Below are 25430 nucleotides of genomic sequence, written 5' to 3' on the forward strand. Positions count from 1 at the left end.
GATAGTTACACTACCAAATCTCAGCACACAGGTATTATAACCGAGAGAATAAGGATTTCTAGGATGGGATATTGGTGAAAATCTTCATTTAAGCTCCTTAGAGTGAGTTAGTTACACATACCCCCTTGCTGACTTAGTCACACAGTTATTTAACACATTAGTAAAATTAATTTTCAAAACTTAATTCATAAACTCTTAAGTATATGGTTTCATTTTAAGCATTTTGAGGATCCAGATATCGATGGTGATGATATCTAATAGTTATAAAATGCGTGCTTGTTAATTAAGTGCCAGGGTACCATGTACATATGTACATCCATGTACATGGATTATTTTATTTAATCTTCACAACAACCCTTTAAGGCAGAACTCTTCCACTTTCTTGACAAAGAACCTGAAGAGTAGGGACTTAAGATAACTTTCTCAAAGTCACAGAGCAAGTAAATGGTAGAGTTGAATTCAAATTCAGGCAGTCTGAAGCTCATACATTATACTGTCTAGTATATTTTAGTTACTTACAGTAGAGACATATCATCATATAAATTTTTTTTATCACGTAACAAGTAGATAATTTTTCCAGAGAGAAAAGGTCGATTGCAATTATTCCAAGTAAATTTAATTTAAAGAAGTCTTAGTTCATTTTAGGAATTGGACCTTTATTTCATGTTGTTTGACTGTCTTTCTATACTTTTTAATAATTATTATTTAAAATTTTGTCATTGGAATATTTGTACTCCTGTTTTAGAAATAAAGCTATTTAGAGATGTGATTTGATATGTTTCATGTTTTTCTCTTAAGGCAGTGCACAGGTGGCACAAGCGAAGTTCCTCCCCAATGCTCCGAAAGCCCTCATTGTGGAACCCTCCCGAGAGCTGGCTGAACAAACTTTGAATAACGTCAAGCAGTTTAAGAAATACGTTGATAATCCTAAATTAAGGTAAAGTTCTTTTTGTGCTCAAATGTCTATTGTTTAGGTTTGAGGTATTTTAGAAGAGTAAGGTAGAAAAAAATAAGATAGAAAATTCAGTCTATGTATACAGGTAGACCTATGTGAACGTGTGAATATATTCAACTTTGATATTTAGAAACAGTTTTTATGTAAAACTCCACCTTGGTAAGTGATAAATATGATTTTTTCAAAAAAAAGCAAATATGACTTTTCACTGTGTCTCTTCCTGTGAAGAGTTAAGAGTTTGCAAAGCAATACCAGTAAAAGTAATTTTTTTATGGGAACATTTCATTCAATGTTAGATTCATTTTATCAGTTCATCTACATAGCAAATGTTATTTCTCTACTTCTGGGGTGTTGGAAAACATAACTTGTCCAAAATTGATTCTCGACTGTCTTGCAATGGTGGCTTTCTTCCGTTTGGGCTTTCAGATTGGTCACTATCAAGTTGCAGGACTCCTTTTGCCAGTTGGTGGTGCAAACAGTTAATCCTCTTGACTGCTAACTGAAAGATTGGAAGTTTAAGTCCACCCAGAGGCACCTTGGAAGAAAGGCCTAATGATCTGCATTCCAAAAAAGCAGCCGCCGTTGAAAACCCTATGGAACATAGTTCTACTCTGACACAAAAGGGGTTTCCATGAGTTGGAGTCAAGTCAGCATCAACTGTTTTTTTTTTTTTTTTTAATGGGGACCATAAGTGATGTGCTCTTTTGGAACTTCTTGCTTGGTAGCAATTCCTTTTAATTTTGGGAAGGCCACGCTGTATAAGTAAAATACTTGTTGTTGTTATGTGCTGTCGAGTCAGACCCGACTCATAGCAACCCCTCCTTGGGTTTCCGAGGGAGTGTCACTACGGAAGTAGATTGCCTAACCTTCCTTCCAAGAAGAGGCTGGTAGGTTTGAACCGCCAGCCTTCTGGTTAGCAGTCAAGTGCCTTAGGCACTATGCTACCAGAGCCTTTTGTTAATTTTTCTTTGAATTAGTATTTCCGATTAAAATTCACATACCATAAAATTCACATACCATAAAATTCACATGCACAAGTGTACAATTCAGTGGTTTTTAGTATAGTCACAAGGTTGTGCAACCATCTAAATTCCAAAACCAAACTCATTGCTGTCAAGTCGTATCCGACTCATAGTGACCCCTCCTTGGGTTTTCAAACCATCACCGCTATCTATTTCCAGAAACTGAATTTTTGACACCAAGAAGTCCTATCATTTTAGTGGTAAACTTACCTATAAGGTGAAAATACTTACTCAGGAATAAATTATACTAAATAATACTTTTCAGATAAAATATTCCTAATTTTGTTTTGAGGATTGATATATACTACTCATTCAACAAATACTTGAGTACCTACTGTATCCTAGATTAGGCACCAGGGATACAATAATGAGATGTAGAATTTAATGTGGGTATAGTGTGGAGGGCTCTAGAGAGGCAGATGTGATAAAAAGCCTTGAAGGTATGTTAAGGAAAGTCACTATAAGAATAAATAGCCAGGGCATCTGCTTAATGTAAGAGACTGAAGGCAGTCACATAAGAGTATTTTTAGAAGAATGTAAAACACCAATATAAATTTATTTTGTGCTATGTATAAAACTCAACACACCTATAAACAAGGGCTTGAAGGAAAGAGGAATAAAAAGAAACTAATTTGTTCAAGTGGTAAAACTGGGTTTTGGTATTCAGTACAAATGAGCCTTTTCCTTCCTTCAAAACTCAACTCCAGTCCTAATCTTTCTGTGAAACTAACTTATCTGTCCTAGCCCAGTCATCTCTCCCTCCCTTGATACTTCTGGTAGTATATGCCACTCCTTAATGCTTACATACTGTCATGTGTTAGTGTTTTATTTTTAAAGACAATTAGCTTTAATCTCCTCAACTCTTATTGTACACTTCTTAAGGAAGGCACACTGTTCTTTTATATGTTTTAACCCTATAGTGTTTCATATACCAACACAGATTGTCATGTATATGCATATATATCTTTCACTATATTTATAGGGGTGAGTATATCTGATTTGGAAGATGTACAAGAGTAAAGTATAATAGAAGAAATGATGAAATTAAGAAATAGTTTCTAAACCTGAGAACTTGGGAATCTCATTTATGATAATGAATTTATAGTTCTCCTCTTTTAATAGGATTTAAAACGTTTTGTGCTTTTTTAAAGAAGAAAAGATGCTATAGATAATTCATATGTTGCCAAACTGACATGTGGTACTGACCAACTGAGGAAACATAATGGCTCTAGGGTGGCAAGTGGTTAGAGAATATGCCAAGATAATGGATATTCATAGACTAGGAAGCTTTTTCTTTTGCTTACTTACTTGTACTATCTAGATTGCTTAAGATGAAAGTATGCAACCATAAGGCCTATTTTTAATCAGTCACAAAATTGTAAGACTTGAAAGGGACTTTGTTAACATGTTATCCACTTCTTAATACTTTCCATTATTTTAAAAATGACTAGAAAATTGGTAATAATTTTTTCTTATTTACTTTTTAGTAAGATATTTCGTAGACAATTCTGATTGAAAGTTCATCTGGCTGCCTCTGGAAATAGTTGTGTCTATTATTTTTAAAGAAAAGATAATCTTTTTTTTATAAATAGCTTTATTGAGATATAATTCAAACACTGTGCAATTTACCCTTTAAAATATAGGTTTTTTTTCTTTTTAGCTTTTAGTATGCTCCCATAATTGTGTAACGATCACCAAAACCAATTTTAGAATGTTTTTTCATCATCCTGAAAAGAAACCATTAGCAGTCAACCTCCCATTTCCACCTAACCCTTCCATCTCTATCCATTTCCATTCTGACTTACATCAGAGTGCTGACAGGTTTCAGCCACCAACTTTCTAGTTAGCAGTCAGATGTCTTAGGCACTGTGCCACCAGAACTCCTACCTTCCATCCCTGTTGTTGTTATGTGCCGTCGAGTCGTACCCGACTCATAGCGACCCCTCCTTGGGTTGCCAAGGCAGTATCACTACAGAAGTAGATTGCCCAACCTTCCTTCCGAGGAGTGGCTGGTGGGTTTGAACCTCCAGCCTCCTGGTTAGCAGTCAAGTGCCTTAGGCACTATGCTACCAGAGCTTCCATCCCTAGGCAACCAGTAATCTACTTTCTTTCTCAGTGGATTTGCATATTATGGACATTTCATGTAAGTGGGATCAAACAGTATGTTATCTTTGGTGTCTGGCCTCTGTCACCCCTTTTTTCCCCCTTTATTTTAATCTATATGTTTATCAGTACTTTATTCCTTTTTATAGCTAAATAATACTCCATTTTATGGATATACTACATTGTATTCATCCATTCTTCAGTTGATGGACATATGGGCTGTTTTCACTTTTTAGCTATCTTAGTATTTATATTTGTATATACCTTTTTGTATGAATATACATTTTCATTTATCTTGGGTATCTACCTACATATGGAACTGCTGGATCTTGGTAACTTCATATTTAACATTTTGAGGAACTGCCAAATTGTTTCCAAAGTTATTACTCAACAACATAGCAATGTATGAGGGTTCCAGTTTCTCTACGTCCTCACCAACACTTATTATCATCTCTCTTTTTGATTACAGACATTCTAATGGGTGTGAAGTGGTATCTCATTGTGATTTTGATTTGCATATAGTTAATAACTAGTCCCACTTGTACAGTAGGTAAGGCATTTGGCTGCTCATCAGAACGTTAGCAGTTCAGACCCACAAGCTGCTTCGCAGGAGGAAGTTGAGGCATTCTGCTTTCATAAAGATTTACAGCCTTAGAAAGCCAATGGAGGTTACTATGAGTTGGAATCAACTCAGTGGCAGTGGGTGTTTTTTTTTTTTTGAAAAGAAGAATAGCTTATTAAGTAGTACAAATGGTTAATATTCTTGGTTGCTAACTGGAAGGTTGGAGGTTCGCAACTGAGAGACACCTTAGGAAACAGTTCTGGTGATGTAATCCAAAAAAATCAGACATTGAAAACCCAATGGAGCATAGTTGTCTGATACATGTGGAGCTGCCAAAAGTGGAATCTGCTTGATTGTGGTTTCGGTTTTTAATGGTTTTAATAGCTAATTATGTTGGACATCTTTCATGTGCTGATTGACCATTTGTATGTTATCTTTGGAGAAGTATCTGTTCAACTGCCTTGCCCATTTTTCCATTGGGTTATTTGCCCTTTAATTTTTAAGTTGGAAACATTCTTTATATATTCTTGACACAGGTCCCTTATGCAAATATTTTCACCTGTTCTGTGAATTGCCCTTTCATTTCCTTTATGGTACTGTTTGAAGGAAACAAATTCTTAATTTTGATGAAGGCCAATTTGCCTATATTTTTCTTTTGTTACTTAGGCTTTTCATAGTGAACCTAAGATGTCTTTGCCTAACCCAGTGTTGTGAATATTTATTCCTATGTTTTCTTCTAACAGTTTTATATTTTTAGATCTTACATTTAGATGTGTGATCTATTTTGAGTTAATTTTTGTGTATAATATAAGCCAAGGAGTCTAACCTCATTTATTGCATGTGACGTGTCTAGTTTTTCTTGTACCATTTTTTGAAAACAATATTTTTCTTCCATTGAATTGTTTTGACATGAGGTACTCTTTTTTAAAAAATCTGAGAAAACTTGTGAAGTATTTAAAATAATGAAAAAGGTATTCTGTGAAAGTAAGTCTCTTTCTCCTTTTGTCCTCCAGTTTCTAGTTGTCTTCCCAAAGACAACCCTTTTTTGTTTTGCAGAGATAATTTGTATAAATACAAGCATATATATTTCCCATGGAAGGTTGAAGTCAGATTTTTGAAGACTTTGAATGTATCCTAATAGGGAGAGATATACAGATAAAGAGTAATTTTCTTTGTGTTCCAAGTTTGACATTCTGCTTCACCTAGTTTTAACATTGTATATGGCTATTGGGAATAAAGTGCTTATTTCCATCCTGGTTCAAACTTACTTTGTTGTGGATTCTTTCTTAATTACTTTGTTGGTATTAGTTGTCATTGAATCACTTTGACTCATGGTAGCTTTATAACACTAAAATGTTGCCTGTTCCTGTGCCATGATGTTTATGTGTTTCATGATGTTTATATGTTTGAGTTCATTGTTGTGGCTATTGTATCAAGTCTTTCTCACTGATGATTTTCCTCACTCTCTGCTTTACAAAAATGATGTCCTTTTCTAGCAATTAGTCTTTTCCTGATGACATATATAAAGTAAGCAAGCAGAAGTCTCACTATCCTTGCTTCTAAACAACATTCTGGCTATATTTTTCAAGACGAATTTGTTCAATCTTCCCTTAGTCCATTCTCCTTCTTTTTTTCCAATTGTGATTTGGGTAGAAGTTTACAGAGCAAATTTATTTTCCATACTAGCAGTTCATATATATTTTACTTCATGACATTAATTGCAGTCCTTATAATGTAACAGCTCTTCCCACTTCCTCCCTGTGGCTGGGGTACCTTTTCCCTGTGTCCTTCTTTCCTATGCATTCCTGCCCTCTGAGCTATCTCCTTGTGCAGATACTGCCATCTGATCTCCCATGGTTGATTGTTCTAAGGAGTATATCTACATGGTGTAGACATTCATGTAAACGTTCATCTTATGAACCAGTCTGTTGTTTGGCTGGAAGCCATGGGAGTGAGTTCAATACCAGGCCCAAAGAGTGACTAGGGGCCATAGTCTCAGGGGTTTTACCTATCTCTGTCAGACCAGTAAGCCTGGTCTTTTTTATGGTTTTGAGTTTTGTTCCACATTTTTCTCCCACTTTATGAAGGATCTCCCATTTTGATCCCTTTATGAGTGGTTGACAGGGGTAGCCAGGCACTATCTAGTTCTTCTTGTCTTAGGGTCGTATAGGCTGAGGTTTGCATGCTCCACTAGTCCCTTGGACTAATTGTATCCATGAATCTTTGGTTTTCTTCATTCCTCTTTGCTCTGGACGAGAAGAGGTCAATTGTTAAATCTTACATGGCCACTAGAAAGCTTTTAAGATCCTAGTTGCTATTCACCAAAGTAGTATGTGGAACAATGCTTTTGTGTAGTATGTTATGCCATTTGAGCTTGATGTCTCCCACAACCATGGTCTCAATCCCATGGGCCCAACGACTTGCTCCCTCATTGGCTGTGGCTAAGAAGTTATCATAACTTTGCCCTCTGTTAGTTCTATTATAAGGAGCTCTGGTAACATAGTGCCTAAGGCATCTAACTGCTAACCAGAAGGTTGGTGGTTCAAGCCACTTCATGGAAGCAAGATGGGACAATCTACTTTAGTAAAGATTTATTGCCTCGGAAACCCAATGGGTGTTGCCATGAATCGAAATTGCCTTGATGTCAGTGGGTTTTTTATGTTGTTGTTGTTAGCTCTATTATATATATATTTTATATATATATATATAATATATATAAATGTATATATTTATATATGTAGCACATACACATACATATGTAGAAATACTGTGTGCCAAACTTACATACAGTCATGGGTATATTCCCTTTTGCCTACATATATACCCGATCATTCAGCTTGTCTAACTGTGTATCCACCTGTAGTTTAATGTGTTATTATTGCTAATGCAGTATTGTATATATAAAAGTGTTATCTTTATTCTATCTTTATTCATTATTTTTCACCAGCATCGTAGTTCTTTTTCGTCTTCCATTTTCATCGTCCAGCTTTTGTGTGCATATGAGGAGACTGAAAAGACTGTGGCTTGGATCTGGTGTACCTTAGACATCAAAATGGAATCTTTGCTTCTTAAAACTTTAAAGAGGTCTTTTGCAGTAGATTTACCCTACAAAATAATGTCATTTGATTTCTTGACTCCTGCTTTCACGGACATTGATTGTTGATCCAAGTAGAGAGAAATCATTGACAACTTCAGTTTTGTCTTCATTTATCGTAATGTTGTTTATCAGTCCAGTTGTGAGGATCACCTTAATTACTACCCAAAAGATACGGATATAAAGGAAGCTTTAATCCTTTTTTCTACTTTATCACTTTGTATTTCAGGGAACTTCTGATAATTGGAGGTGTTGCAGCTCGGGATCAGCTTTCTGTTCTGGATAATGGGGTAAGTTGTACTTTCAATTATAGAAAGTTATATTACAAGTTACTGTTTTTTGGCAATATACCTGTTTTGTTTAAAGAAAAATTGAATGAGACTAAACTTAGTACAAGTTTAGAAGAGTATGTATTTGTTCAGCTATATCTTACAAGTTCTCTTTTTCCCTCAGAAGTAGATAGAACACTAGTCTGTTCCAAATCCCTCATGCAAAATTCCAGCATACATGCATTTTTGTTTGTTTACTTTTTGAGCACGTGATCAATTAAGAGTCTCTCTTTTGGGGGATAATTAAAAAGGAAGAAACGAAGTAAGAATTGAAATAGAGATAAAGTAGATTGCAGAGAAGTGTAGATGTTTTTTCAGTAACAAGACAGTAAAAAGTAGCTCTAGTGAGGAGGGAGATGAGTTCAAATATCCTAAGGAGAAGTATTAAAGACTTGTGCTTGGGCATTCCGTTATCAAGGACAAAGCTAATACTTTGTGATCCCTGTTATTGGGAAAGAAAGTTGAGAAATTCTAACTCATCTGTGCTCAGCCCTTCTGGATAGCTCAGTATGGGTTATACAAAAGTAGTGTTGTTGTTGTTATGTGCCGTCGAGTCGGACCCGACTCATAGCGACCCATCCTTGGGTTTCTAAGGCAGTATCACTACAGAAGTAGATTGCCCCATCTTCCTTCCGAGGAGTGGCTGGTGGATTTGAACCACCAGCCTTCTGGTTATCAGTCAAGTGCCTTAGCCAGGTATGCTATCAGAGCTCCCTATACAAAAGTAGGACTCAGTAAAGTATTATTTTATATATGAAGTAACTTTCTCCTTATACTTTTTTTTTCCCCTTTTCCTAAATATTTTATCCTTTAAACTAAACCACCTGATGTTGTGTCATGGTGGTAACCAAATTACATTGCTTCCCCTGTCAAACTAAATTATATGCTGAATGAACTTTAGACTTGACCTGATAGGGATATTAAGAACAAGGAATCATTCCTTGCAATTAATATTATTGTCCTTGTCAATACTAATCTGAGTTATATTGCTTTGATGTGTTTTCTTCTAGTGTGTTATTTTATTTATGTAGTTACAAGAGTTTTGATAGGTTTATTCTCAATCTTGGTCCCTCAAACCCAAACCCATTTTTCATATAAGATACTCAGTTTTCAATTCATATTTTCCAGCTATAAAGCTTTTAGGGAATTAAATATTGCTTTCCTCAGTTGTATCTCAACACTTAATGGCTGATGATGCCAGTGATAAAATAAAGACAGTGCTATTCTATAGTGTTTTGGACAGGATCTATTTCTATTCTTAGAGCATATAGTATGTCCCCTTTCTGCTCTTCTTACCACTTTATATTCTCTACTTCTGTTGTCTTCCACCATCTTCTGTTTCAGGCTTAGCCCTATCTTGTGCCTGATGCTGGGACAGAAATCAGCTTTGGAGTGAGAAAGTAGAACTGTTTCAGTTTTTAAATCTTAGGTGGTATTATACAATGTTCCATTGAGTCCTAATGGAATAGTTAGTACTCTATACATCATTTAAGTTTTTCGCTGAGGCTTTCCAATCTAACTGACATTTATTTATTAACTGAGAGGTTTTGTGTCTGTTTTCATGCTGACTTTAACCTACTGAAATTAAGGAGAGAGGAAACTCGTATGATTGACAAGAAACATATGCTAAAGAGAGCTTACATACGGAACCAGAAGCATACTTTGTTCACTGCCCTGTACAACATCTGTCTCAGTGTTTTGCAAATAGTAAATGCTCAATACATGGAAAAAATTTTATCTTACATTTTGAAACAGTATTCTTGCTAGTTTAATAGGAATCATAATAATGTGTTTGGAATAATAATAATAGTATTTATCTTAGAATTTACTTTAATAATATTTACCTTAGTGGTAACATGAAATGATACAGTACCTACAAAATGCTTAACATAGTACCTATTTTTATAGGCACTTGGCAAATAATAATTATTATTGTTTTCCTAAATAGGTAATTATTATTAATTATAATCAAATTTATTCAGCATCTGAAACTAGGCATCAAGTGTTTTATGTATCTTTTAATTTTCACAAGCATCTTGCAAAGCAAAAGGTATTATCCTATTTCAAAAATGAGAAAATTGTGATTAGAAGAGATTTAATTAAGGTCATATAGCTGACTAATTGTGGAACTGGGATTGAAACCCTGCTTTAATTTAATTTTCCATATAAATTGATCTGGCATTTGTTTGAAAAATAAAAACGTATATATAATAGCTAAGATGTCAGATTAGTTGCAAAAATCTTCACATTAATTCAAACCAAATGCAAGTTTGATATGTGGTATTATCTATAATAGATTTTTTAAAAAGATAGTTATTTATAATTTAATGTGAGCTCTGGTAGCACTGTGGTTAAAAGCATTGGGCACCTGACAAAAAGGTTGACAGTTTGAATCTACCAGCCACTCCACTGGAGAAAGATGAGGCAGTCTGCTTCTGTAAAGATTTACAGCCCTGGAAGCCCTGTGGGGCAGTTCCACTCTGTCCTATAGGCTTACCATGAGTTGGAACTGACTTGATGGCAATGGGTTTGGTGTTTGGTTTCTGGGTCCCTGGGTGGTGCAAAAGCTCTCAATTACTAACTGGATGGTTAGTGGTTTGAATCCACCCAGCAGCATTTTGGAAGAAAGGCCTGGAGATGTGCTTCTGTCAGTATTATACCCAAGAAAACAAGCTCAGGTCTACTCTGACTTACAGAAGTGGGTTTTGATTTGGTGATTATTTTAGAATGTGTAACTATATAGTTATTGGTTGCTATCTTAAGGTCATTGTAACAGTTCTTTCTAAGTGTTTCTTTTGATATTTTTCAGGTAGATATAGTGGTCGGAACTCCAGGACGACTAGATGATTTGGTATCAACTGGAAAACTGAACTTATCTCAAGTTAGATTCCTGGTCCTGGATGAAGCTGTATGTTGCAATATAATCATGCTTTTTTTAAAAAAGTTTGTTTGTATTTTTTTAGATAAAATTGTATAGCAATGAAGAAAAAATCTAGTTCAGTCATGACTCCGCTACAGAGACAATTATTGTTACCAGTTTGGTATCTTTTCACCTACTCCTTCTGTAACTGTTATTTTATGTAGTTGAAATTCAACTATGAGGAATCTGGGAAAATCTCTTTTAAAATGCAGTATCATAAGTATGTATGCCTATCATTAAAGATTGATTGTAAGCAAGTTTTAAACATTGTCTAGTGGTCTTCATAAGAATGTTTCATGGTTTATTGAACCATTTCTGTTATTAGACATGTAGGTTTGCTTTTTACTCCAAATGTCTATTTTTGTTTGTATCTAAAATTTTCCCCCACATTATAAATTATTTCTTTATGTAAGAGTTGCAAATGTGGACTATCTGGGAGGACGTTAATGTGTTTAAGGCTCTTCAGACATACTATTTTCAAGATGAATTGAACTAATTCCTAGCACTGAGAGGATTTTTGGTTTGTTTTCATTAAAATTATCCTTGAGGACATGCATGTAGGAGGAACTATTATCTGTAGAATGGTCATTTTAGAATATTAGAATATTAATTAGTTTTGGATTGTTTATTGTCAGCTGTTTTAGTCACATGTAATCTGAAGTTGAACTTACAACTTTTCTTTAAATACCTAATTGAAAATAATTGTTTTAAAAATATGGGGGTATGTATGTATATAAATTATTTTCTTTACATTTAACATTTGATTTAGAAAAGAATGGTTTAGATGCTGATTAAAAATTTTATCTTCTTTACTTCTCATACAGGATGGGCTTCTTTCTCAAGGCTATTCTGATTTTATAAACAGGATTCACAATCAGATTCCTCAGATTACCTCTGATGGGAAAAGACTTCAGGTATAAAATGACAGCATGTGAAAATATATGTAGGCATCTTAAAATACATGTTAGACAATTTTTTATATAATTTCTCTGGGGCGAAGTTTTTTGTTTTATTGCTTTCTGATTAACCTCTGTATAACATGTTTATTTTGTTACTTGATTAAATAGTACACACAAAAGAAAGAATCTTATAAGCTCCTTTCAGAAATAAAGGTTGAATTTTGAGTAAATTACTTAGGTGTTGTAGAAAACTATGAGGACATAATTCTTAGTCTCCCCCTACACACACGTACACACACACAGTGTTTAAATAATTTACATTCAGACTATTAGTACTACTTCCTGTTTGAAGAAAAAAATAATCTTGAACTATTAAATAGTTGCTTCTTTAGGAATTATTTCTGAAAATATTACTCTTATTTTTTTCATCCTTCCATCTTAGGAAGAGTTCTAAAGGAAGGGGCTTTTGATAGAATAGTAACTTAGGATTTTTAATTTTTAAAACCTTTTTATCTTACTTAATTTTGACCTATATTCCTTATAGAAATAAGCGGCAAGATTTCTGTGTGACATTAAGGGCACTGAAATTCAGAGGGATTAACCTGCACAAAGTCACACTCCTGCTTATTGCTGCATAGAGGCAGCAATAAATGTAAATGCCAGATTTAGCAAACTTCGTGCCTATAAGCTGTATCAATATTCATGTGAAGTAATTATTATAAAATAAAATTTTATTTAAATTCGCTTTTTCTGTTAGGTGATTGTTTGCTCTGCTACTTTGCATTCTTTTGATGTAAAGAAACTGTCTGAGAAGATAATGCATTTTCCCACTTGGGTTGATTTAAAAGGAGAAGATTCTGTTCCAGATACTGTCCATCATGTTGTTGTCCCAGTGAATCCCAAAACTGACAGACTCTGGGAAAGGCTTGGAAAAAGTCACATTAGAGTAAGTACTATATAATGTTGGCATTTGTGTGGAATAGAACTCTACATAGACTAGGTTAACCTTGGGTTCCTCAAACCAAACTCACTGCTTTTGAGTCGATTCTGACTCATAGCGACCTCTCCTTGGGTTCTAAGGTGGTGTCTCTATGGAAGTAGATTGCCCAGTCTTCCTTCTGGTGAGTGGCTGGTGGTTTTGAACTTCCAGACTTCTGGTTAACAGTCAAATGTCTTAGGCACTACAGCAGTTCCTAAACTTACTTACTACCATTGAGTCAATTTGACTCATAGCAACCCCTCCTTGGGTTACTGAGGCAGTATCTCTACAGAAGTAGATTGTTCAGTCTTCCTTCTGAGGAGTGGCTGGTAGATTTGAACTGCCAGCCTTCTGGTTAGCAGTCAGATGCCTTAGGCATTATGCCACCAGAGCCAGTTCCTAGTGATGCTTAAAATAGTCCGATGCTATACTAAAAAAAAGTACAGTGCATTCATTGTCAGTGAAAGTGTAGGCCTTTAAGGCACTGAATGAGTGATGAATTCGGTGTTTTATTTTTCCCTACCTGCACAGTTACTTTTATGATTACCTTTCTTGATATAATTTTTATAAATAAATAAGATTATCTATATATAGACCTAATCTCAGATAAAATGATTTTCATTTTCAGTAGCATTTTAGTAGGAACTCTGAGCTATGTTCTCTTGATGTTCCTTGTTTTCCTCTAAAAATCAGTTTCATGTGGCTGTCTTGTCATTTTTCCCACTATAATTTCTGTAATTAAAAACAAACAAGCAATATAAATAGTTGCCATTGAGTTGAGTCTTATTCATGGCAGTCCCACATGTGTCAAGATAGAACTATGCTCCATAGGTTTTCAGTGACTGGTTTTATGGAAGTAGATTTCCAGCCCTTTCTTCTGAGGTACCTCTGGGTAGAAAATCTATCAATCTTTTGGTTAGTAGCTGAGCCTATTAAATGTTTGCACTACCCAGGGACTCTTTCTATGATAAAGGTTTTTTGTTATAAATATATAGTTTTCTGAAAACCAACTTTGCATTTTTATTTTTTAAAATTAGTTAGTCTTAGATCTACAGGTAATAAAGTGTTCTTTGGGATCTGAAGAATGATATTCCCTGCAGACTATAAAGGCATGTGTCTGGAATGCAGTCTAAAGATAAAGGTAGTTCTCTTAAAAAAAAAAAAAAAAAAGACACCTGTTCTGAATCATTATTTACTTATCCCCAACCCTTATTATTTTTACTTTTGGTAGACCGATGAAGTACATGCGAAAGATAACACCAGACCTGGTGCTAACAGTCCAGGTAAGGTAAAAGAATCAATAAAATGTGTAGAAATTTTTTTAAAAAATTGCTTTGTTTCATTGAATTTATGTGCTGCTTACTCTAATGAAAGATTTAAGGAAATTTGTAAAATCAGAACATTTAGGCAAATTGAAAATTAAAGCAGAACAAAAATAATAAAAAAACGAACCAGTCCACTTAGAGGAATTAGTTACTATAATCAATTACTGATTTAGTTTCTAGCCTCCTGGCATCTAAATCACAAATATTTTGGATTATATAATTTTCATTGGTCAAAGGAAACCAGCCAATTTTCTTGGAGACAGACTTTATACTGGCCTTGAATGTTATGTAGAGTCTTCATTTAAGGAATATTGGTTAACAAAGGAAAATGTCTTTAGCTCCTCCACCTTTGCAGAAGATACCAAAATGATATTTAAATTTTTCATGAATTTTTTAAAAGCATAACAATAAATCTTGATGTAGTGAAGATATCTTTATACAGAACTGAATCCATTTGTTTTAGGTACATAATATTTTGAAGACATATAAAAAAAATGATACATAGATAATACTTAGAGAATCTAGAAGAATTCATATTAAGCCTATTAAATTGCATGTCTGACATCACATAATTAAAGGGAATCAATGGCAGGGATTAGACTGCATTTGGTTAATGGTTGACTTCTTTGACAAGTATCCAAAATGTGAATCATGTGAAATCTTAAGAGAGTTTCTTTAAATTCAGTTATATGTGAGCTCCAAATTTACAAGATGTTTGCTCAACTAGCTTTACTATTGGAGAGGAGCAGAGATATTGTGAGTTCAAAATAACGTGGGATACATCCCACTGTTTGGGAATGCATTTTGTAATATAACTTTTTTGCTACTTTATATACTTTCCTTGTAAAAGTTTTGCTCTTTTTGCATCTTTATTATTAGAGATGACCAGAGAGACCTTAGAAATAAATTGGGTTATACAACTAAAATCTTGCATTAAGTAGTTGAGGGATAAGTATAGCTGAGCTTCACAATGAAAAGACAATTTGGAGGATAATGACTAAAGAATTATTAGGTTTGGTGTTAAGATTTTTTATTCCATAGAATGAAGTTTGAACTTGCTGGTATTTAGAAAGTACGTTTATTATTTTTTTAAAAGGAGTTAAAATAATAAACATTTATTGATCATTTAGAGATAGTTGATGCCAGGCAGAATATGTTTAGTTCTTAATGAGAGGTAGAACAAAGTTTTGGTGTGGATATGTATTTCTGTGTATTTGTATATTTTGCTCCCAATGAAATATGGTCATGGGTGTTTGTGTACCCTGTAGACTGGCATAAAAAGTTAAAAAAATAAAGAAATGGATTAACTCACTATTTCACCCCTCTTATTTCATCTGGTCCTTGTCTGTATGAAAAAAAAAAAAACAACTTTTTTTTTTTTAAAAGAGTTAAACAATAAGTCTATGACTATAATTATAAGTGTTCATGACAACCTGAAATTTAATTCTTTTTTTCTGTTGTTGTGGTGATATTCAAGAGATGTGGTCTGAAGCTATTAAAATCCTGAAGGGGGAGTATGCTGTCCGGGCAATCAAGGAACACAAGATGGATCAAGCAATTATCTTCTGTAGAACAAAAATTGACTGTGATAACTTGGAACAATATTTTATGCAACAAGGAGGAGGTATTTTTTTCCTCACTTAAATAGATTGTGTTTATTTCCTCATTTTAATAGATTATTAGTCCCATGTTGATATAGTCTAGGATAGAAGGCCAAAATTTAAAACAGTGATGGAGTATTATAAATATCTGAGTTATTCAGTACTTTTTCATGTGATAAGCACTAGGAAAACAATGAGAAGATTTTCTACATAGGTAGGTTTTCATTACTGTGAAGATGAATCAATGTACTCTATGATCCAGATAGCATTTGGGAGAAGAGTTGTGTTATTAATAGTTTCAGTGTTAAATTTTCAAGAGTAATCACTGAAATAAATAGAATGTTTATCTTCTAAGCCAATAGATTGGGAAAACTAGAATGAGAAAAAATCCTTCATCTAAAAGGGGCTGAGAAAGAATGAGAAAGAAAGAAAAAGGAGGATGGTGGGAAATTACAGAATAAGGTAGAAAGTAGAAAAATCTGAATATATCAGTAAACACTATAAATATAAGTAAACTGAACTCTTCTGGTAAAAAACATAGGTTGTTAGACTGGATAAAATCTAGCTATATGTTATTTACAAGAAACATGCCTAAAATACCAACAGAAATATTGAAAGGCAAAGAAATTAAATGTTATATATGTATATGTATATATATAATATGTATATATATATGATGTGTATATATGTGTGTGTATATTATATATATAGAGAGAGAGAGAGAGAGAAGACTATATAGATATATTAACTAAAAGCTGGTTTAGCTATGTTAATACAACAGAATTTAAGATTTAAAAAATTACTAGAAATAAAGTCACTGTAATAAAATATTCAATCTATAAAGAAGATATTCTACTTTATAAGGCTGACGGTTCAAACCCACCAGCCACTCCTCGGAAGGAAGGTTGGGCAATCCTACTTCCGTAGTGATACTGCCTCGGAAACCCAAGGAGGGGTCGCTATGAGTCAGGGCCGACTCCATGGCAAATAACAACAAATGCTCCTTATAAGTTTATGTATGCAAACCAATAGATGCTCAACAGTATCAGTCATTCCAAAACCAAATTCACTGCTGTCAAGTCAATTCCTACTCATAGTGGCCCCTACTTGGGTTTCCTAGGTGGTGTCTCTACAGAAGTAGATTGCCCAGTCTTCCTTCCGAGGAGTGGCTGGTGGTTTGAACTGCCAGCTTTCTGGTTAGCAGTCAAATGCCTTAGGCCCTGTGCCACCAGAGCTCAGGGAAATGCAAATAAATTGACAGTAAAAATAATAATAAAGACAAATAAAGAGGAAAAAAATCACAGTGGAATGCCATTGTTTATTCATCATAATGGCTAAATTTAAAAAACTGACAACACTAGAGCAACTGGAATGCTTATAAATTGTTAGTGAGAATCCAAAATGATACAACCACTTTGGTAAAAGGTCTTGCAGGTTTTTATAAAATTAAACATATACCTGTTTTAAAACCAAAAAGAAAAAAAAAAAAACCAACTGCCATCGAGTCAGTTCCAACTCAGCCAGCCTATAGAAAATAGTAGAACTGTCCTATGGGGTTTCCAAGACTGTAAATCTTCACAGAAGTGGGCTGCCACGTTAGCTAGTAGTTTCTAACTACCTGTCTTTCGTTTAGCAGCACTACCAGGGATCCTTATACCTGTCTTAGATCCTAGCAATTCAATTACTAACTATTTATCCAGGGTAAATAAACATATTGACAACAAGATGTGTGCAAGGATGTTCATAGCAACTTTATTTATAATAGACCTTAACTGAAAACAGCTTAAGGGTCCATCAATAGGAGAATGGCTAACCAAACTGTGGCATACTTATACAATGGAACTACTCAGCAACAAAAAGGAATGGACAGCTGGTGTATGTAGCAACCATGGATGAATCTCAGAAACACTGTGCTGTGTGAAAGAAGCTTTACATGAGGATATACTGTATGATTCCATTTGTATGAAATTCTTGCATCTTTGGTGGAAAAAAATCAGAACATTGGTTGCTCCTGAGCAAGTGGGAATAGGGATTGACTGGGAAATAGCATGAGGATACTTTGTGGGGGTAATATTAATGTTCTATGTCTTGATAGAGGTTTGGACTTGTATAGGTGCTTTGCATTTGTCAAAACTCACCAAATGTACACTTAAGATTTGTGCATTTTCTTGTACGTAAATTTTACCAAAACAAAACTAGACGAATACTTAACTATACTTCATGTTATGCACACTGAATTATGTACTGATGTCTGTAGTTTACATTGGAATGCATCCGAAAATATAAAGATGAGTTGATGGAAGGATGGAGAGATAGACAGATAGATGGCTGGTAAAGCAAATATATTAAAATGTTAATAGTAGAATTTACGTATTAGCTATTCATTGTTAAGATTCTTACAGTTTTTCTATATGCTTAAGAATATTCATAATAAATGTTGGAGAAATGTATAAAGTAAAAATTTACAGATACACAAGGTACCATGGACAAAATCCCCTGTCATAGTGGGGGAGGACGTTAACATATCTCTTTTGTAATTGATGTAAATAAAAGAAAAAATGTAAAAGGATACAGAAATTTGGAACAACAATTTTAAAGTTTAGCTAATGATCATATATAGAACACATATGCTGTACGTTATAGTGAACAGTTTAGTAACACATTTATTTTTCAAGTTCTGACAGACAGACTTCATTGTTTTAGTTACGGTGACTTTTGTAATAAATATTTTCTTTCTGTCCATGTTGTTTTTGAACAGAAGATTTGATTGTGTAGGTAGGAGGTCTGTTGATCAAGTAGTAATATTTTTAGTTTCTTTTATCCTCCCTAAATATTTGTGTTACCTCTGCCTAGAAAATAAATTTCCCAATCCATTACTAAAACCAAAACAATACAATATATACCAGATTCCAGGGATTTAGGAGAGAGGAATAAAGGGTCTCTAATCCCACTACAACCCCCCCCCCCCAAAACCCCAGCCATGGATTGGGATTGTGTATATGATGATATTTCCCTGAACTATTTAAATTCAGAATGTAAGGAAACCTCAGCTATATGCCTCTGGAAGTTCTGGTTAGCTGTTATTATTTCACTCCTGCATAATTTTTGTGTTAGTAATTTTGGATGGATATATTTCAGAATGTATCCTGTTTCCTTGAATTCTCAAGTATATTTTATTGAAACTAGTTTACTATGGAGAATAATAAAATGGCATGATTGCTATTTTGGGATATATCATAGTGCTGTCTACAGATTCTGTTGAGGTTTACAAGGCTGTTGTCCCTTACTGAATGTGTTCCAAGCACTGCTTTTTGTTACTGTGCAGTCTTGAAGAGTTTCTTTTTTGAAACTGTCTATCACTGTGCCTGCTTCTGTAATAGCACCTCTTTATCCTTTTGCTACTTCTAATCTGCTTTGAGCATGGAAACCAGGATAACTCTACAAAAAACCAAACCCACTGCCATCGAGTTGATTCTGACTCAGTGACCCTCATTGGGTTTCCAAGGTGGTAAATCTTTAAGGAAGTAGATTGCTCCATCTTCCTTCCTTGGAGCTGCTTCTGAGTTTGAACCGCCATCCTTCTGGTTAGCAGTGAAATGCTTTTGGCACTGTGCCACCAGAGCTCCTTAGGATAACTATGGAGGGTAGGTTTGTGGGGTATGGGCTTTTAGTAAAGCTTACTTTGGTTCTTCTAAGAATGATCTCTTTTGACTACTTTTTGATTCTTAGCTTTATACAGAAGAGGGGAATTCATACACATACATTTTCCTCTTAGTAATGCATTTTAGTTGGCATACTGCTTTATATCCTGCTTATACAGATTGATATGAGTGACTTTTAAAATATTCTTAAAAATAAATCAAGTTTAATGCTACATGCAATTCATTTTAATGACATTTCTCCTATGACAAAAATTGTGTTAGCTATGGTTTATGGCAAGTTGAGGTATAGCTTTCCATAGAATTAAATGGTAGTATTTAGTCTGAATTATATTGGCTTTTTGTCTTAGCCTTATGTGTTTTCCAGCATTAAATGTTTAATGTGTTTTTCACTAGGACCTGATAAAAAAGGGCACCAGTTCTCATGTGTTTGTCTTCACGGTGATAGAAAGCCTCATGAGAGAAAGCAAAACTTGGAAAGATTTAAGGTACTGTTATTTAGTTAGCTACATTTCCTTAATACTTAATATGGAAGTTGTATCTAGTTTTAATTGATCCCAGTTAACATTATTAAAACAATTCTTGTCCCAGATGTTTAAAAATATTTTGGTCTTGACTGATATATCTTCATCATAGTAGGAGTTAGTCAACCTTGACACTCAAATGGTAAATTATACCTTCTCTATAAGCACAGCACTACTATAATAAGAATTTTCAATTTAAGAAAGTTTTCAAAATTTTTTCAGTTAGGTAATTTTAAAAGTATCATTAGATAGTTAAACCATGTTTATAAGACTACTTAAAATAGTTTGTAATAAATTTATAGACAACTTAATTTGCAGATTAATTTAAGTAAGGTATTGATATGGTTTTGTAGAATTAAAAATATTATCATTTGGGGGCAGACCTTCTAATTCATGTGTTTGCAGCATATGAATATGTTACATAGCCCTTGGTGAAGGTGGGTAGGGCTTGAGCCATTTGGCACCTCTAGCTGTTGGCAATCTCATCTGTTTACCACACTGTGTTTACCCCAGTGTATAATACAAATATGTTTTCTCTTTGCCCCGTAATGTGAAAAAAAGTGGGAAGTGCTGGGAAGATGATCTAGGCAATTATTAGAATCTGGACCTGTAATCTGTTAATGATACATTAGTTATTAGAGGTCTCATTGAGTGGAAAGGTTTATTTCATTTGTGCTTATTTTAGCATATATTACACAAATTCCTTTATTTTCTTTCTGTTCTCTTTAGAAAGGTGATGTAAGATTCTTGATTTGCACTGATGTGGCGGCTAGAGGAATTGATATCCATGGTGTTCCTTATGGTAAAAAGAAACTTTATGCCTATAGTTTGAATTTTAGAGAATCTAAAGTAATGCAATCTAATATGTTTGAAGTATTTACAGATTTAGAAACTATTAGCAGTTGGTAAAAAATTCTTATTATTTCTAGTTATAAATGTCACCCTACCTGATGAAAAGCAAAACTATGTACATCGAATTGGCAGAGTAGGAAGAGCTGAAAGGTACTACTGTAACAACCCCTCCCCCCCATTTTAAGCTTACATATTTCAAGAATAAAAGCTAATAAAGACTTAAAATCTTTCAGGATGGGTCTGGCCATTTCTCTTGTGGCAACAGAAAAAGAGAAGGTAATCTTTTCAATATTGTATTATATTCAATGTGTGTATTGTGATTTAAGATGTTAGAAATAAAAGCAGTTCGGTTTTTCCATTAAAATTGAATTCAGTTGCATATAAATATAAATGAACTTTTTAATGGTATCTTTTTCACTGTAATCATTGAATGAACAAATAATAGTATGGAACTTAGAAAGGGAATATGTAAAATGTGATATCCCCCCAGAGAGTTTTCATGTCATCATTTTCACCAAAGAGTATTTAAACTCTCTCTGACATGGTACCATCGAAGATTTTTATGGGGGAATGAGAAGCTTATTATTGTGGTGTAAATTTATAGAAAATTTGAAAGAATAAGGAACACTCATATACCCATTGCTCACATTCACCAGTTTATTTTTTTTCTGTTAGTTTGATTATTCTCTTATAGAAGACATTTGAACTTTATTTTTGATATCAATCTTGATATGTCCTTGGGTGATGCAAATGATTAACACACTTGACTGCTAACTGAAAGGTTGGAAGGTCAAATATACCCAAAGGCTCGTTGGAAAAACCCATGGAGCACAGGACTACTTTAACACACATGGGATCTCCATGAGTCAGAATTGACTTGAAGGCCACTGATGGTGGTGATGGGATCTTTATATAGCATTCCCTAAGATTTACTTTCTTATGCTAGTTTTATCTGAGAATTCTCTTCTATAACTGGCATTCAGTTCACAAAAATGCTTGGATTATTCTCAAAAAGAACTGAGTAACAGTAGTAACTGGGTAATGTGCCATACCTGTAATTTATGTTTCTTGTACCTTGAAAATCATGAAATAAAGATTTAGAGTAAAGCATTATAGCAGGTTTCTGTATTCATAACATATTAAATGTTCTTTCCCTCTTAAAATTAGGTTTGGTACCATGTATGTAGTAGCCGTGGAAAGGGGTGTTACAACACAAGACTCAAGGAAGATGGTGGCTGTACCATATGGTACAATGAGATGCAGGTAAGACTTGGGGGAATCTTACAAAAACTAAATTGGTCAGATAGTCTGCTGAATTGAGGAATTGTTTAGAAAGGTTAGATGGCAGCTTTTATCTATTTGCCAATTATGAGGAAAAGTCATGAATAATTGGTTTTAATGTTGGTTGTAGTTTATAAATTGTAACTCATAGGTTAATCTCTTCAGAAATCTAACTTCCATTTATGCTAAGTATTATAACCTGCTGGTTTTATTTAATACTATTAAAATGGAACTGTCAAAATGAGGGCTTTTTATATGTTAATTTTCTTTCCCTTTCTTAGTTGCTATCTGAGATAGAAGAACACCTGAACTGTACCATATCTCAGGTTGAGCCAGATATAAAGGTACCAGTGGATGAATTTGATGGGAAAGTTACCTATGGTCAAAAAAGGGCCATTGGTGGTAAGCTTTGAATTATTTTTAACTGTTTTAAATGTGAATGTGCTATTTAAGATTCATTTTAAGAAGAGAGTAATTTTGTTTCATTATGTTAAGTATATAAACAACAACAAAAAATTCTACTGTCGCTGAGTCGATTCTGACTCACAGTGGCCCTATAAGATGGAGTAGAACTGCCCTATGGGATTTCTAAGACTAAATCTTTATGGAAGCACACTGCCTCATCTTTCTCCCACAGAGCAGCTGGTGGGTTCGAACCACTAACCTTTTGGTTAGTAGCCAAATGCTTTAACCACTGTACCGCCTGACCACCTAATTGTAGATTGTTGACATATTAATCGTTTTCTCCTTTTTATTTTCTTAGCACTTTGTCCATACCTGTCTTGTAGCAGTTTTTTTTTTTTTTTTTTTGCATGATCTTATGTGAGTAAAGAGAAGCAGCTTATCTATTTTTCTTGATGTATTAGTGTCATAGAATAGTTGAATGTTTTATGGAATTATTTGGAAACGAGTATAGTAGGTAATTTTAAACAAGGAATCAGAAAGCTTTGACTTAATTCAAGTAGGTTAGGATCCCCAAGATACTATTCCCTTTCCCTGGAATGCCCTTCCTTAGCTTGTACTTGAAAAATTTTTAAGATTCAGGCCCAACTAATTTCTAAACTGAAGAAAAGGGTAGAAGAGGGGTGGGTAGGTATAGAGACAGCTGTTAGTGAGACCTAATTTATGTTAAATAATTGATTTAACATTTTTTAAACTTAAAGTTTTGGAGATAACTTGCCAATACTACATCATTATTGCTAGAAACAACGTTTAAACTAATATAATTGAGCCAAAGTACTGCTAACAAGTTATTTCAAGCATGTCATTTACATTAGTTTGCAATTTGTGTGTGTGATACAGGTGGAAGCTATAAAGGCCATGTGGATATTTTGGCACCTACAGTTCAAGAGTTGGCTGCCCTTGAAAAGGAGGCACAGACATCTTTCCTGCATCTTGGCTACCTTCCTAACCAGCTGTTCAGAACCTTCTGATTTTAGCATATACTAAGTAAGATTTGCATAATAAAACTCTGTAGTCTTAAAACTCTAAACCAGTTGTACTGCTTCCAAGCAGCAGTATTTATAGTAACTTAAGCTATTAATGCTAACTCTTGCATGCTGAGAAACATTAGTCTTAAGAATTCTTCATAAAATGGCAGCCTAATGAAAATAATAAATTTGATGATTATATGTTCATGAAGGTTTGTGTCTTGTTTTAAAGTTATCTTGATTTTATTTTTTTAAAGAAGTTTATAGGTATGTGAAATGGACTATATGGTATATGAATTTGGCAGAGGACCCATGTGGAACTACTAGTGAATAGCCCAAGAGTAGAATTTTTCACAGGACACGATTCTAAATGGCCACAACAGTGGACTCGAGCATACAACAATTGTGAAGATGGCACAGGACCAGCCAACATTTTGTTCTTTTGTACATCAGCATCGACTCAACTGTAGCTAACAATAGTAGTCCTAAATGGAGATAATCTTGAGATGGTTAAGGTTGCCGAGCTCTGGTAGCATAGTGCCGAAGGCACTTGACTGCTAACCAGAAGGCTGGCGGCTCAAACTCACCAGCCACTCCTCAGAAGGAAGGTTGAGCAATCTACTTCCATAGTGATACTGCCTTGGAAACCCAAGGAGGGGTCGCTATAAGTTGGGTTCGACTCGACGGCACATAACAACAACAGCAGGTGTATATTGAGACTAGAGGAAAGTCTTGTGAGAGAAAATGGGATGATCCCAAGACTAGTTGGTTAGTTTGGAAGCGTGGATTTTTGGGAGTTAGAAAAGGTTCTGTATCTAAGGATTGATGACTGATTTATTTAGTGATGGTGATAGTAAAGGTATATTTCTGCAGGAATGCCTTCCTATTAAGAACCTTTCTTTCTAATTGATATATATCTGTAAAGCAGAAACTATTCCACTAGGTCTTTTAAAATAACAGATTTACCTAAAATACCAGAAGGAAAAAGGAAAAGCTAGATACAATTGGATTAACTCTTAGTTTATGAAGTAGCATCTATGGAAAGAAATATTCTTGTCCTAGAGTTTCCTTAAGCACACAGGCTATTAAAATTTCTTGTGAGGTGGTTTTCAAACCTTTTAAGACTGAGATATTCAAAGAAAGTTTTGATGAATTTCAACATATAAACAGGTGAAAAAAAAAACTCTACTGGGAAAACTGTTAACCTAATGTATTGAATTTGTGTGAAGTTATTATGAGGATACCATTCTTTTACTTTAATCTCTAGATTATTTTCTTTGGAGATGTCCTAGAACTGTTATAACAAATCTTAAAGATATGTAATGACAGTTCTTTTCAGTGTTCACAAACATTAATCAGTGCTTTAGAAGTGATTTCTTAATTGACATAAAAGCAAAGGAAAATCTCAGATTCAGACCATCTGAAAATTAGAGCTGGAAAGGATCTTCGTGATCATCTTACTCATTTTACAAGTGTAAAAGCTGACTTTAGAAAAGGGCACGTTCATATGTCTTGGTTGATAGAACTGGAAGTAGAGCTCTAATCTAGTTTCATCTTTTTATCTTCGCTCTACTTTTGGGGGTTGATTCTTAGGTTCAAATGGGTTGACCAGAGAGGAATGTTAGACAGACATAAGTGACAGGGGATTATTGATTTTTTTCCTCTTCGATTACTGTCCAACTGGAATTATCCAGGGAGCGTTTTTCAAAAGAGGAAGCCACATGTAACCCAGACTAAGAGGGGGGTTGCTTGAAGTCCTGATTTGTCCTTTCTACCCATGTCTCTATTAATCCTTGCCTTAACTCTTAATCTGTGTTTCCAGATACTAATTCCTTCAGGCATCTATATTCTAAGAATGTGAAGACTTCTTAAAGTCTGCTTAAGATGTGGTCACT

General features: G+C 34.3%; 1 protein-coding gene across 1 annotated transcript in view; it reads left to right on the forward strand.

The window, feature by feature from the left end:
* Nucleotides 1-23538, forward strand: part of DDX1 (DEAD-box helicase 1) — a 50413-nt gene extending 26875 nt beyond the window's left edge. The window contains exons 12-26 of the mRNA XM_007947488.1: nucleotides 6-31; nucleotides 799-937; nucleotides 7966-8026; nucleotides 10875-10973; nucleotides 11810-11899; nucleotides 12642-12830; nucleotides 14095-14146; nucleotides 15666-15812; nucleotides 19845-19936; nucleotides 20702-20774; nucleotides 20902-20974; nucleotides 21058-21100; nucleotides 21992-22087; nucleotides 22387-22507; nucleotides 23408-23538. Of these exons, the coding sequence (XP_007945679.1) occupies nucleotides 6-31; nucleotides 799-937; nucleotides 7966-8026; nucleotides 10875-10973; nucleotides 11810-11899; nucleotides 12642-12830; nucleotides 14095-14146; nucleotides 15666-15812; nucleotides 19845-19936; nucleotides 20702-20774; nucleotides 20902-20974; nucleotides 21058-21100; nucleotides 21992-22087; nucleotides 22387-22507; nucleotides 23408-23538 (1432 nt within the window). The remainder of the gene's footprint in view (nucleotides 1-5; nucleotides 32-798; nucleotides 938-7965; nucleotides 8027-10874; nucleotides 10974-11809; nucleotides 11900-12641; nucleotides 12831-14094; nucleotides 14147-15665; nucleotides 15813-19844; nucleotides 19937-20701; nucleotides 20775-20901; nucleotides 20975-21057; nucleotides 21101-21991; nucleotides 22088-22386; nucleotides 22508-23407) is intronic.
* Nucleotides 23539-25430: the final 1892 nt, after the last annotated feature.

Source organism: Orycteropus afer, unplaced genomic scaffold (assembly GCF_000298275.1).
Source record: "Orycteropus afer afer isolate SDZICR_OR568_19922 unplaced genomic scaffold, OryAfe1.0 scaffold00187, whole genome shotgun sequence".
In the NCBI taxonomy this organism is placed as follows: Eukaryota; Metazoa; Chordata; class Mammalia; order Tubulidentata; family Orycteropodidae; genus Orycteropus; species Orycteropus afer.